The 15105-nt window shown below is 43.7% G+C and overlaps 2 protein-coding genes across 2 annotated transcripts in view; one reads left to right on the top strand and one right to left on the bottom strand.

Annotated features, from left to right (window-relative positions):
• Positions 1-15105, top strand: part of Iqgap2 (IQ motif containing GTPase activating protein 2) — a 347567-nt gene that overhangs the window by 243742 nt on the left and 88720 nt on the right. The gene's annotated exons all lie outside the window — the stretch shown is intronic.
• Positions 6746-14354, bottom strand: F2rl2 (coagulation factor II thrombin receptor like 2). Its single transcript, XM_012951893.2, has 2 exons — positions 14259-14354; positions 6746-7861 (listed from the first exon to the last, which is right to left on the bottom strand). The coding sequence occupies exons 1-2, from the start codon at positions 14320-14322 to the stop codon at positions 6813-6815; spliced, it is 1113 nt and encodes a 370-aa protein (XP_012807347.2). The 5' UTR covers positions 14323-14354; the 3' UTR covers positions 6746-6812.

Genomic DNA, 15105 nt, shown 5'->3' with positions numbered 1-15105 from the left:
GTACAGTTTCACTCTAGCCCAGGCTGACCTGGAATTCACTATGTAGTCTCCGGGTAGCATTGAACTCACGGTGATCCTCCTACCTCTACCTTCCAGGTGCTGGGATTAAAGGTGAGCACCATCACACCTGGCTTAATCAGATTTTCTTTGTTAAGAATGCACATTGTAGCCATATTGCTAAATGTAGACCTGGTTTACTCAGCTATCTCACTGAAAGTGGAAGTGGCTCCCCCTAGGAGGGAAGGGCTTCTGCCGGCACCGGCAGTGGAATTGCCTTACTGCCATGTTTTCCCAAGTGCTACACAGAAATAATCCTTAGCTAAGCGTCGGAAACTGTAGGGGAGGTGCTCCCTATCTGAAAGGATGAGGTTTGGGTTCAGGGCAAATGTCTGGCCAAGATGCTGCCACTGCATAGCGCAGTAAGGGATGTAAACCCAGGCCTGTGCCCCCGTGTGCAGGGACAGTGGGTCTGTCTCCTTGCTGCCCACACTTAGGTGCCTGAGTCCATGGTGTGTGGCCGACGACCAACATTCAAACAGAAAGGTGCCTGGTTTGGGAGATAGGCACCATTCAGATGCTGCCTGTGTGGCCTTAGAACACCAGATATCTATGTTCTTATGTTCCCATGTGTAAAATGAGAATAATGACACCAGTCTTAACATGATTATAGTGGGAGTTAAGTAAGTAAATATGTGAAGGTGTTCTTACAGTATGTGAACATGTTAATGACATTAGAAATACCTGTGTGCATAGTGTGTGTTTCTGCAACATTTAACATAGAGTTTGGCCCCCAAACAAACAAAAACCCTGCTTAAGAAATATAGTGGAGCCGGCCGTGGTGGCGCACGCCTTTAATCCCAGCACTCAGGAGGCAGAGGTAGGAGGATCGCCGTGAGTTCAAGGCCACACTGAGACTACAGAGTTAGTTCCAGGTCAGCCTGGACCAGAGTGAGACCCTACCTCGAAAAAAAAAAGAAATATAGTGGAGCTGGAGAGATGGCCTAGCGGTTAAATGCTTACCTATGAAGCCTAAGGACCCCGGTTCAAGGCTTAGCCAGATGCACAAGGGGCTGCACGCATCTGGAGTTTGTTTGCAGTGGCTGGAGGCCTTGGCACACCCATTCTTTCTCTATATATGCCTCTTACTCTGTCTGTCACTCTCAAATAAATAATTAAAAATAAACAAATAACAAAAAAAGAAATATAGTGGACCTACCCAACATGGCTCAGGGAATTTTACAGAAGAGGGGGAGGAAAGATTGTTAGAGCCACAAACTGGGACATTATGCACAGAGGCATTGCCTCTTCCCCATAACTGATGGCTAACCCCACAGTGCATGACCCAGAGTCCCCATGGGAATGACCTGCATCCCCAACAAGGAGGGTCGCTTTGGAAAAGGGGCAGGGAGGAGGGAAAGTGTGGTACCAACATGTGTTGTTCACATTCTAAGTATGTCCATAACTAATATAAATAAAATGCTTTTTAAAGGTTATGAAAAGAAAACAAAAAGAAAGAAAGAAATATAGTCGACTGGGGAGCTGGCTCAGCAGTTAAGGCACTTGTTGCAAAGTCTAAGGACCCGGGTTAGATTTTTCTAGTACTCATGTAAAGCAAGATCCACAAGGTGGCGCAGGCGTCTAGAGTTGGTTTGCAATGGCTGGAGGCCCTGGCGTGCCCATTTTCATTTTCTCTCTATCTCCCTCTCTCTCTCAAATATATAAAATATTTAAAAAATAAATAAATACAGGGCTGGAGGGATGGCTTAGCAGTTAAAGAGTTTGCCTGTAGGACTAAAGGACCCAGGTTCTATTCCCCAGGACCCACATTAGCCAGATGCACAAGGGGGCGCACGTGTTTGGAGTTCATTTGCAGTGGCTAGAGGCCCTGGCATGCCCATTCTCTCTCTTTCTCTCTCTCTCCCTCTTTCTCTGTCAAATAAATAAATAATAAATAAAAATATTTTTTAAAAAAAAGCAATACAGTGGGCTGGAGAGATGGCCCACTGGTTAAAGGCACTTGTTTATAAAGCTCAATGGTCCCGGTCCAGTTCTCCAGTACCCATGTAAAGCCACATGCACAAAGTAACACATATGGCTAGAGTTTGTTTGCAGTGACAGGAGGCCCTTGCATGTCTAAACTCACTCTTCCTATCTGCCTCTTTCTTTCTATCTGTCTGTCTGTCTCAAATAAATAAATAAATATTTTGGGGAGGAGGGTGTTGAGGTAGGGTCTCGCCGTAGCCCAGACTGACCTGTAATTTACTATGTAATCTCAGGGTGGCCTCAAACTCATGGCAATCCTCTTACCTCTGCCTCCTGAGTGCTGGGATTAAAGGCGTGCACCACCACACCCAACTAATAAAAATATTTTTGTAAAAAGAAATATAGCTGGCATAATTGAAGCTAAGGCTGAGTGACATCTGCAACACAAGACCCTTATTAGGCACAAGGAGTCTGTCTCCTGCTCACACATCTAGGTCCCTTTCTTTGAAATGAGCTTGACTTCTCAAATCCAAATTTAGCCTTTCATGGGCAGCAATATGGGTCTCCTCCAGAATATTCCATCCAGAGACTCTAGATCCAGACAGAACTCCTCCAGGGACCCAGAAGGCTTCAGATGCCCATGGTTTGGCGTTCTGTTGGGCAGCCAGCCTGTGTGTGGAAGGCACACCTTTAGTGATGTAACTGGCACAACGTGGCCATCTGGGTGCTGGCTCTGAAGTCAGACCAGCTTTCTCCTATGAAACTGGGACAAGAGCTATCTTGACCGTTGCCGATGGATTTAAGAACCACAAATCCAAGGAATGCCTCATATTTGACTAAATTGCCATTTTTAAATAGTTTACTTTGGCAGTCTCTTTTACTGCTCTGCTGGTGATCAAACCCAAGGCTTTGCACATGCTCTACCACTGAGCATACCCCCTAGCCCAAGCCTATTAACTTTTTAACTTTTCTCAGCCTGCTGTTTTTCCCTGAAAAAATAATAATAATAATAATAGATTCAGTTTGTTTGGCTATGCCTTTGTATTTTTTTTTTTAAAGCTCTGCTATTTTAATTCCGGGAAAATTCCACTGGATTCATGTGGGGGCATACTCTCCCGGTGTCTAGCATTGGAAAAAAAATTGAAAAAAAAAAAAGATGTTTGTGGTATTACCAGTATGAAGTAAAGCTTGTTCCAAGTTATGCAGCCATTAAGTATCAGTGAGTACCATCTTCATGGGATGAATTCTCAGTTTTATTAAAAATTGAAGATAGAAGCCAGGCATGGTGGCACACGCCTTTAATCCTAGCACTTGGGAGGCAGAGGTAGGAGGATCGCCATGAGTTCGAGGCCACCCGGAGACTACATAGTTAATTCCAGATCAGCCTGGACCAGAGTGAGACCCTACCTCGAAAAAACAAATTTAAAAAAAAAAAATTGAAGACAGGGCTGGAGAAATGGCTTAGCAATTAAGGCATTTTCCTATAAAGCCAAAGGACCCAGGTTTGATTCCCCAGGACCCACGTAAGCCAGATGCACAAGGGGCACATGCATCTGGAGTTCATTTGCAGTGGCTAGACGCCCTGGCATGCCCATTCTCTCTCTCTTCTATCTCTCTCTGTTTCTCTGATTGCAAATAAATAAATAACATTTAAAAAAAATTGAAAACAGTGATGTAAGGTGGTGAAACTTCTTGTTGCTCTAACAGTAGAACCTCATATCGGCACCGGCACCAAATTCCTCTCATCACAAGATTGGGTGATGGACATGTTAGCATATACTGAACAAAGTAGAGCACATTTTCTCTATCCATTGGAACCAACAATTATGAGTGATTTAAACTTGAAAGCTTTGCCTAAAAATATATGAATTAGACCTCACCAAAAAGTTCTGATTTGTTTTTTATATATTTATATCATAAAAATTAAATGTATTTTAAAAAATTATTTATGAGAGAGGCAGGGAGAGAGAGAGAGGAAGGAAGGAAGGAAGGAAGGAAGGAAGGAAGGAAGGAAGGAAGGAAGGAAGGAAGGAGGGAGGGAGGGAGGGAGGGAGGGAGGGAGGGTGGGAGGGAGAGGGGAGGGGAGGGGAGGGGAGGGGAGGGGAGAGGAGGGAAAAGGGGAGGGGAAAGGGGAGGGGAGGGGAGGGGGAAGGGGAAGGGGAAGGGGAAGGGGAAGGGGAAGGGAAGGAAGAAAATGGGTATGCCTGGGCCTCCAGCCACTGCAAACAAACTCCAGATGCATGCACCACCTTGTACATCTGGCATTACATGGGTACTGGGAAATCGATCTCAGGTCCTTAGGCTTTGCAGGCAAGCACCTTAACTGCTGAGCCATCTCGTCAGCCCAAGTATGCTTTTTAAAAATGTATTTATTTCTATTTATTTATTTGAAAGGAAAAGAGAAGCAGATCAAGTGAGAGAATGGGCTCAGCAGAGCCTCCAGCCGTTGCAGACAAACTCCAGATGCATGTACCATCTTGTGCATCTGGCTTACATGGTCCTGGGGAATAGAACCTGGGTCCTTTGACTTTGCAGGCAAATGCCTTCACCACTAAGCCATCTCCCCAGCTCCCAAGTGTACTTTTAACAAGTGACAATTGCTGTATTTTTCCTCTTGGACAAAGTATTGCAATTAATGAGCTAGTTTTCAGAAATGAGTTCCTTCCACTGAGGTTTTTGGAACCTTGAACCAATTTTTGTGGGTTTTTTTTTTTTGCTTCCTTTAAAGTTTCTCTGATGTTTGCTATTTATATGACTACATGCATGTTATAAAGTGTCTTCATTGGCAAGATTTTTTAATGAAACTTGGATAAAATATAGGAAACTATGCATTCAAAAGTAGGCATTTAGGGCTGGAGAGATGGCTTAGCGGTTAAGCGCTTCCCTGTGAAGCCTAAGGACCCCAGTTCGAGGCTCGATTCCCCAGGACCCATGTTAGCCAGATGCACAAGGGGGCGCACGTGTCTGGAGTTCGTTTGCAGTGGCTGGAGGCCCTGGCGCGCCCATTCTCTCTCTCTCTGTCACTCTCAAATAAATAAAATGGAATAATTTTTTTTAAAGTAGGCATTTAAAATGGATTTTTATTGTTTTGTCTATCATTACACAATATGTAGTTCTTGCATATACCTAACAGACTTGGAAATCTGCCTGAGCAGTGCTTCGTCTTCCAGGGTCCGTGTCCCCATTTGTAGTCACTGGCAACACTCTGCCATTAGCCACTGATTTCATCTTCCTTTTGATCCTTCGGCCAAGAGAAATGGCCATTCGCCTACAGGGACATACTGGGGATATGTAGCAAAATACCACTTTCCTATTTTGAAAAGATGATTAAAAATAGCTAGAGGCATAATTTAAACTTATGAATAAACTTGTATGTCTTAGTTTAATTTTCTTCTTTCTTCTTTTTTTACATGCCTAATCAGAAATGAAGCCATCTAAACTTACACACAGCATGTTGCCTTTTCAGTGTGAACTGAATGGGTTTCCAGGCTGCTTTGATGCTTTGGGGTTTTATCCTCTCATTCAGCTGCCTGCAGCTGGAAACCCCCCCCCCCACACACACACACACAGGGTTGGTCCTGGAGTAACCACAAGAACCTCAAAAGAGAGCGAGAAAAACACCTTCTCTGTTATACAGTTATCTGTCAGGGAACTGGTTCCAAGGCTCCTATAGACAGTAACATTTGTATAAATTAATGTTTTACTTGAGTATAAGCTCTTCATATCCTCTCATATATTTTAAATAATCTCTGGACTATTTATAATACTTAACACAATGTGAACACTATGTAAATATTTGAGATGCTGTATTATTTAGGAAATAATGAAGTTTTTTAAAAGTCTGATCAATATATGCATTTTTTTTTTTTAATTTTGATCCACGATTGACTGGACCAGCATATGTAGAACTTACAGAGGACTGGCATTATAGAGGACTTAGTTGTAGCTCTAAGATTTATATATAAACAAGCTGTGTACATTCATTTGTGTATACGTGCCATAATTAGCTGTATAAGAAAGTGCTTTGGAAATTTACATGAGAACAATGATCCTCTTAGATTGAAGATCAAGGAACAGTAGTCCTTTCAGGACTTCAAGAGTTGGCTGGATTAAAACACAGGTGTTTGAATGGGATTTCAGCAGGGACAGGAGGACAGAAGGTAGAATGACTAAGCCTGATGCTTAATGGCAGGCTGGGATCCACAGGACGTCATGTTGACAACTTAGCTCTGAATGCCATCTAAAGGCCTACAGCAACAATGAATTGCAGCAACAATGGAGAGTCGATAGAGGTTTTCAAGTGAGGTCTGCTTGCTAATGCAGGGAGTTTAACCTGGTCAGATCGGGGAAGTGGAGGGTTGGTAGCAGTATGGAGAATGATGAGAAGAGGAAGGGCAGGATGAAGTCAGGGCACTCAAGTGAGAGACACAGCAGCGCTGTCACCAGCTGGTGAAGAACCAGTGAAAGAGACAGAAGAGCCCAAAGCCATGCTAAATTCTAAAGATGGCGTTGGCACTTGCAGGAAGAGGGAGAGAAGAATTTTAAATGTGAGGTATTAGAAAAGGCAGCTGGAAATTTGCCATTCACCATAAAATGGAACCGTAATAACTTTTCTCCGACACTGACATGCTTAAAATGCAGAGAAAGTATGTTTGACAAAGCAGTCATCAGCCCTTGTATAACGTTTGATACTTGAAGTACTGTTTCTTAGAAGCTCAAAAACAGAGCGAGAGAGTTGAGCAACTGACATTAATGCACATGCTGTATCAAGCTTGTATATTTTCACAGATAGCTTTGCTTGTTCACCTGAGTGATCTCACCATCGTCAGCTAACAAGTGAGCTGATTGATGATTTTGGACATGAGAAAATAGAGGCAGGGATCTAAGCAACTGTTCAGGCTACCAAGGCACAAAGCTATGAGATACATAAAGTATAAGCCATCAGTGTCATTGTAGTAGTAGTTGGTGTGGTGGACGATCAGTATAATGTTACTTGGAGCAAAGCAAATTGTAAAGATCACTAGGATGAGGAGAATCGCCTTGATGTACATCAGCCATCTGCGGTCGTTTGCATTAAGTTTGCGGATGAGGCATGTATAGCAGTAGATGATGACCGCAAAGGGAAGGAGGAATCCAAAGAGCGCTAAGGAGGTGAAGTAATAGAGTTGGAAGGGAGATGAGGACTCGCACGTGTTGAAGACGTCATGGCAAGTGGTGATCCCTGGCTGGACAAGATAGTACTCCTGCTTCAGGATGAGGAATGGCAGCATACACAAGGAGGACATTCCCCACACCAGGCCACAGAGGAGCAAGCAGCAGTTACGCTTGGGCAGCTTCCGGTAGACGAAAGGGTGGACAATGGCCAGGTAGCGGTTGACGCTCATGCAAGCCAGGAGCAGAATGGAGCAGTACATGTTTCCGTAGAAGATGACTGTGGTGATACGGCACATGGCCTCTCCAAACACCCAGTTGTTCCCATTGAAATGGTATGCAATCTTAAACGGCAGCGTGAGACAGAAAAGAAGGTCTGCGATAGCCAGGTTGGTGTGGAAGATGATCAGACAAATGGGCTTGGTCCTAGCAAAGAGCTTCCACAGTGCCACGATGTTGGCTGGCACACCGACCACAAATACCAGGATGTAGATGGCAGGTATCACCTTGGTGCTTAAGGAACTTTGCAGGTACCCGATGGTAGCGTTATTCACCACGAGACTGGAAACGCTTCCTTCAGGGCACTCTCTGTTTACCGTTGCGGGGGCTCCCGTCCAGCCTTCTATGTCAGAAAGTGGGAAGTCTTCAAAATCACCTGGAGGAGCTCCCTGATAGGTCTTAATAGTTAAGTTTGGCTTGATGAAGTTGTCTGCCACGCTTTGCACGCCTATAATTGGAAGGGAATATCAACATATAATTTGTCAACAAGTCGTGTCTATGGTTTAGGGGAAAATTAATGTTTTATGCTACATAATTTCAGTAGCTGTAGAAATTGAAATCATTCTTAATTAAAAAAACATATGAGCTGGGCATGGTGATACATGCCTTTAATCCCAGCACTTGGGAGGCAGAAGACAAAGGATTGCCACAAGTTCGAAGCTACCCTAAGACTACATAGTGAATTCCAGGTCAGCCTGGGCTAGAGCGAAACCCTACCTCAAAACCTCCCCTCCAAAAAAAGAAATATATATACATGTGTATACACACACACACACACACACACACATATATGTATACATACATATATGTGTGTATATATATATACACACACACACATACACACACACACACACACACACACACACACACACACACACACACTAGATCTGGCAACCCACAGAACATATTCTATGTCCCAACACCATGCCATCCAAGATTACAGCACCCTGCATGTAAAGAGATTATAATAGTGTTGGAAGAAACAAAAGCCACACAACAGAATACCAGAGGCAACTGGCATATTGACTACAAGCTGTATAGGTATCCAGGCAATAGTTAAAAGGTTCAAGTGGCTGGGCAAGTTGGCGCACGCCTTTAAATCCCAGCACCTAGGAGACAGAGGTAGGAGGCTCCCTGTGAGTTCAAGGCCACCCCGAGACTACATGGTGAATTTCAGGTCAGCCTGGGCTAGAGTGAGACATTACCTTGAAAGAAAAATGGTTCAAGGGTTTGAGCATAAGGTCAAGGAAAACATGAACTGGAACAAAGATGGGCCGGGCTGATAGAGAGGATGTAACACCCAGATCAGTTTCTTCAGGTGATGCGTGGGCATGGCGCCTGGGAGCGAGAAGTTGATTCAACAAGTATTTAGTGCACACCTATGTGCTAGCAATATAAAGTTTTAAATCCCATTATTATCTATAGATAGGCCTTAGACTAGAGGAAGAGATGCACCTCTAAGAGATGAAGCTTAAAAGGTTGGCGGCACCCATATTTTTGAAATCACGGCCTTTTTTCATAGATGCTGAGGTTGCACGTACCTTTTTTTTTTTTTTGGCTTCTATCTCATGGCAATCCTCCTAAGTGCTGTGACTAAAGGCGTGTGCCAGCATGACCAGCTTCACTTTGTTTTCCTTATCCTGAGTGCTGGTGATTAAACCCTGGACCTTCCACCCCGACATTCCACCTGCTGGCTCCTGGAAGGTATGAATGTCTCCCAACATGGCAAAAGTGACTTTTAGAAATGTGCTTTTCCTTAGGCGTCTGGAGATGAGGGGAGAATCCTGGATTATCCATATGCCCTAAATGTAATCCCAAGAGTCCTTCTAGGAGTGAGGCAGGCGGGGCTGTATCAGAGAGAGGTTTACTGTGTTGCTAGTCTTGAAAATGGAAAGGGGAATGTGAGCCAAGGGGTTCGGGCAGTTCCCAGAGACTATACAGAAAACAAGAAAATAGGACTGGAGAGATGGCTTAGTGGTTAAGGTATTTGCCTGCAAAGCCAAAGGACCCTGGTTCAATTCCCCAGGACCCACATTAGCCAGATGCACAAAGGAGCACACGCGTCTGGAGTTCGTTTGCAGTGGCTGGAGGCCCTGGTGCGCCCATTCTCTCTCTCCCTCTCTCTGCCTCTTTCTCTCTCTCAAATAAGTGAATAAAAATAAAATAAATACGTGAAAACAAAAACAAGAAAGTAGGTTAATGTTCTCCTCTAGGATGAGCATAGCCCTCTTAATACCCTGATTTTGACACTCCCGACCTCCAGAAACATCAGGCAGTCAACTTGCATTCAGTGTGTGAACATTTGTTATAGCATCAGTAGGAAACTAATGTCATCTGATTTTGACTTGTGTTTAAAAGGAGTCTAATGGCAAGATAGAGGGATGGTTGTAAAGGTAAGTGTGGTGGTTTGAATCAGGTGACCCCCATAAAGTCATGTGTTTGGAACACTTGAGCCCCAGCTGATGGCAGTTTGGTAGGTAGAGCCTTGCTGGGGGAGGCGTGTGGTTGGGGGTTGACCTGGAGGCTTCTTGGCTCCTAGCTTGCAAATGCTCGTCCGGCTCCCTCCCCTACTGCTCTTTGCAACTGCTGTGGCCGAGGTGATGTCCAGCCTCCGCTCATGCCATGCTTTCCCCTGCCATCGTGGACCTTCCCCTCAAGACTGTAAGCCACAACAAAAAGCTTTCCTCCCATCAGATGCTTTTCTTTGTTTGCTTGCAAGGAGAGAAAAAGTGAATGGGTATGCCAGGGCCGGCAGCTGCTGCAAATGAACTTCAGGTGCACGCGCCACTCTGCGTCTGGCTTTACGTGGGCACTGGGGAGCCGAACCTGGGGTTGTTAGGTTTTGGAGGCAAGTGAGTCACCTCTGAGTCATCTCTCCAGCTGCCATGAGTTGTTTTGATCAGGTGCTTTGTCCCCACAAATGAGAAGGTGACTACAACTGGGAGAAGTTATAGGCAAGGGGATCTGATTTGGAGGCTCCTTGTATCCAGCTGGAAGAGACAGTAAGTCACTGAACTACAGTGAAAGTTATGTCAGGGTGAAGGTAAGACCTCTGTCTAAGCTGAGCTCAAAGGGTTGTGGCATGACATCTGATTGGTTGGAGGGCAGAGGCAGTGAGAGAGGAACAGGAGGCAAAATGCCTGTAACTTTTTTTCTTCCTTTGGTTTTTCGAGATAGGGTCTCGCTCCAGCACTGGCTGACCTGGAATTCACTCTGAGGGAGAAATTAAAATATCAGGTTTATGAGGATTTTGTTTCATTACTTGGTTGGTTTGGTTTTTTGATATATGGTTATCTTTTATTTGTGTGTATATGAGAGAGAGACTGTGAATGTGCCAGGGAAACTTGCCACTGCAAACAAACTCCAGACACATGTGCCACTTTGTGCATCTGGCTTTCCATGGATACTGGGGGATTGAACTCTGAGCAAGCAGGCTTTGCAAGCAAGTACTTTAACCACTGAGCAATCTCCCAGCCCTGATTCTTTTTTTTTTTTTTTTTTTGAGACAGGATCTATGTATTCCAAGCTGGCTATTAACTTGTAATCTCCCTGCCTCAGCCTCCAAGGGCTGGGATTATAGCTGTGTATCACTGTACCTCACCAAAATTTCCACTTTTAGTATGAATGAGGCGGAGTGGCTGGTGGATGTTAATGTGTAGACTATCCAAAAAGGTGGTACGGAGTACCCACGTTCAAGAACTCAAACTAGAGATGTGACTATTTTAGTCTGCATGGAGGCTGTAATCAAAGAGGAGTGGCAGAGGTGGTCTAGGGAAAGATAGGAGAAGAATGCAAAGAGATGGGCTTTAAAGGAAAATGCTAGATTCTATTTTATTTTATGAGAGAGAGACTTGGTGCACCAGGGCCTACAGCCACTGCACTCGAACTCCAGACACGTGCACCACCTTATACACATGTGCAACCTAGCATGCTTGTGTCACCTTGTGCGTCTGGCTTTCATGGGACCTGGAGAGTTGAACATGGGTCCTTAGGCTTCCCAGGCAAGAGCCTTAACTGCAAAGCCATCTCTCCAGCCTGAAAATGCTAGATTTTAAGAGGAGAGAAGACAAAGAAAAATCAGAAGTTTATATTACTATGATGACCTTAGAAATGAATTTTTTAGGGGGCTGGAGAGATGGTTTAGTGGTTAAGACACTTGCCTGTGAAGCCAAAGGACCCAGGTTCAATTCTCCAGTACCCATGTAAGCCAGATGTACAAGTAGCGCATGCTTCCGGAGTTCATTTGCAGTGGCTAGAGGCCCTGGTGCACTCATTCTCTCTATATATTTGCCTCTCCCCTCCCCCCAAATAAATAATCTTTAAAAAAAAAAAGGAAATGGATCTTTTAAGTGAAAGAAATATATTAACCACACATTATAGATATTTGCATGAGTCAGCATATTGATGTTAACAATCTTAATTCCAGAAAGGACACAGTCTCAACAACAAATTAACATTAGTGCTCAAACTTGTTTAGACTTACAGAGTTTTTCCATAAATTAATCGTTGACATGTATGCGAAATTCTGTCTGATTTGTAATGTGACCCTGAAGATGGAATTTCCGATTTAAACCTCATACATATCAATCTAAAAAGCAAACCAATTAGGTCTTTATATAAAATCTCTGAGTTTCTCAGTGTATATAAAATCCCCAAATTTCTCAGTTTCAAATATTAGATGACCACATTCAGTAAACCCATTCAGACCCAGAGCCTCGTCCTGGTTTAGTCGTGAGCTCTTTGCTCCTGGGTGATACTGAAGCGAGTTTTACACAGACTGAATCTAATTTCAGAATGCGGTCATTTAAGGAGAGAATTTGGAAGATGGCATTCTGTCCTATGCCCTGTAATTTGAACTCAGCTTCACAAATGCTCTACACCCTTTCATATTTGGGTAAAGTTATGTCTGGTTTCACGCAAGAGAAGCTGCCTTTAAAACCAGGTAGGCAGAACTCCAGAGAATGGTGGCTGCTGATCACACTATTTACGTTACTTCCCTGCAAGGTTTGGCAAGAGAGGTGTTGAAACCAAGTGTTTCTTCAAAACAGAAAATGCCTTGGCTAAGGAAGACATGGTGTCTACAAACATGTTAAAAACAGTGACTGTGTTTGTGGAGAAGCTGACTTGATGCCATTTTCCATGGGAATTCCACATCTGGGTCTACTTAAGTCTTTTATTACTCAGAGTCTAGTCTTCCTTAAGAATAAGTATTGTCATTGTTAAGTTTTACTTAAAAAAATTCATTTGAAATCTTTATATAGGTTTCCATTTGGAATAATGTTTCTGAACTGCTTTGGGCCTTGGATAGAGACTGTCCAAAGAGAATGGACGTCTGGCAGGTTTTCCTTCATGGCTCCCACCCTGTGGCATACAACAAATTCACTGCCATTTACTTCATCTCCATTAAAGTCCCCCTTTGCAGGCTGGAGGGATGGCTTAGCAGTTAAGGCATTTGCCTACAAAGCCAAAGGACTCAGGTTCAATTCCCTAGGACCCACATTAGCCAGATGCACCAGGGAGCTCACACGTCTAGAGTTCATCTGCAGTGGTTGGAGGCCCCGGTGCGCCCATTCTTTCTCTCTCCCCGCCCCCCTTCTCTGTCAAATAAATAAATAAATAATAAATTTAAAAGGCAGAATAAAATTGCTTTAAAAAACGTTGTAAAAAAATAAATAAAAAGTCCCCCTTTTCACTTCCACCAAACCCCACACATCTTGAGGGACCTTCTCGCAAATCTCAAGTCCTTGGAACTCCAGCTCTGCCTTTTGACTCACTGGCTCCCAGAAAGTGCTTACCATTATTTACCCAGTTCCCACACATCCTCCCCTCCCCCCACCATGGGTGCAGACGCATTCTTTTACAGAGGGCTGTCTTCTGTTTAATTTTGGTCTCACACTGTCATTCCATCCCTTTCTCCTAACATTGTTGATTATAATGTGACCTGACAGTGAATGAGTTATGGATACAGGCTTATCCCAAATTGGTTATTTCAAAGTCAGCAGGAGGTTACAGACCAGTGTTGGGATAGGTAACGTGGGCAATATATACAAGACGAAATAACACCATTTGAGAGAACTTATTTCTACAATTTATTTTGCATAGATTGAAAAGGAGAGAAGAGAGGAGAAGCCGAGGTTCCTCTCTTGTTACTATTACTGTTAACATCACTGGCTGCCAGAAGCAAATGGCTCCTCCTGGCAGGAGCCTTTTTTCTTCCATTTGTGTCTCACCAAAAAGTAGAAACACAATGGGCTGGAGAGATGGCTTAGTGGTTAAGCACTTGCCTGTGAAGCCTAAGGACCCGGGTTCAAGGCTTGATTCCCAAGGACCCACGTTAGCCAGATGCACAAGGGGGCGCACCCGTCTGGAGTTCATTTGCAGTAGCTGGAAGCCCTGGTGCATCCATTCTCTCTCTCTATCTGTCTCTCTCTCTCTCTGTGTGTCTGTCACTCCCCAATAAATAAATAAAAATAAACAAATAATTAAAATAAAAGTACAACACAGGAATTTTTTTTTTTAACCCTTGAAAGGTTCTCTTTCGGAAATCAGAGGAAATGCCACAAATATAAAAGTTCATCACCACAAAGATTTCTTTTTTTCTTTTTTTAAATTTCATTGTACATATCTATACTCAGACTCTGCCACAAATTAGTAGAGAACACTTGTGTTTCCAGCTTTGATTCATGAACAAACTCTAGATACTCCCATGATTCCACCTCTTAACAACCCAGGCTCATTATGTGTTTGGGTTTTTCAGTTCTTGTAAGATGCAAAGAAAATTAGGTTCATATAATCCTTACAGCACAAACCACTCTCCCATCCTATCCCGGGAGGAAAGAACTTACCGTTGTGACAAAAAGCAGGTGCCAGGAGCAGCAATGCGGCGGCTGTCAGGATGAGGGCTTTCATGTCTGCTACCCTGAGAGACCTGTGTGAGCAGAGAGTAGGAGCCTTGCCCTGTGGGGAGAAAGCAAGTCACCCTGCGCTGTGTGGGCAGGAACTTGCCCCGCCTCTGCAGGGAAAGGATGTGACCACTTGATGCTTTCCTATGCATGACTCAGGCCGAGCCTCCCAGCATGTTGTGGTATTCCTGGAGAACGTCTTTTAACTTTTCCCCACCCCTGCAACTCCATTTGGAATTGATACTGGTACATTCATGGCCATTTCAACAATAGGAGAAAATGGGGCTGGAGAGATGGCTTAGCAATTAAGGCACTTGCCTATGAAGCATAAGGACCCAGGCTTAATTCCCCAATACCCACATAAGCCAGATGCACAGGGTGGCGCGTGCATCTAGAATTCATTTGCAGTAGCTGGAGGCCCTGGTGTTCGGTTCTGTTTTATTCTGTTCTGTTCTATTCTCTGTCTGTCTCTTCCTCCTTCCCTCTTTCTCTCTCTAATAAATAAAATGCTTTTTAAAAGAACAGCAAAAAGAAGAGAGTTTTTTGCAGATTTCGGCTAAGCAGACGCTGAGTGGCAAATAGCTCTGCATGTGTTTTCATAGCTCAATATTGCCCATTTTATAAACATAGAGCCAGAGTGTACCTTTTACTTAATGACTGAGCATCCAGAAAGTAGCCTTTGCTTTGTTTTCCTTGCTATTTCAAATTTCAATTTTTAAAATTATTACATAGTTATAAACTAAATAATGAAAAGCAAACTTCTTAAACTTAAACTTCTTAAACTAAAACT

This window comes from Jaculus jaculus, chromosome 14 (genome assembly GCF_020740685.1).
Source record: "Jaculus jaculus isolate mJacJac1 chromosome 14, mJacJac1.mat.Y.cur, whole genome shotgun sequence".
NCBI lineage: Eukaryota > Metazoa > Chordata > Mammalia > Rodentia > Dipodidae > Jaculus > Jaculus jaculus.
This window is presented reverse-complemented; position numbering and strand designations above follow the sequence as displayed.

Excerpts from the sequence above, each read along its gene's own strand:
- F2rl2 (XM_012951893.2), bottom strand. The coding sequence starts at position 14,322 with ATGAAAGCCCTCATCCTGACAGCCGCCGCATTGCTGCTCCTGGCACCT. Across the intron at positions 7,862-14,258 it reads ACCTGCTTTTTGTCACAACG|GCGTGCAAAGCGTGGCAGAC; the intron begins GTAAGTTCTTTC and ends TTCCAATTATAG.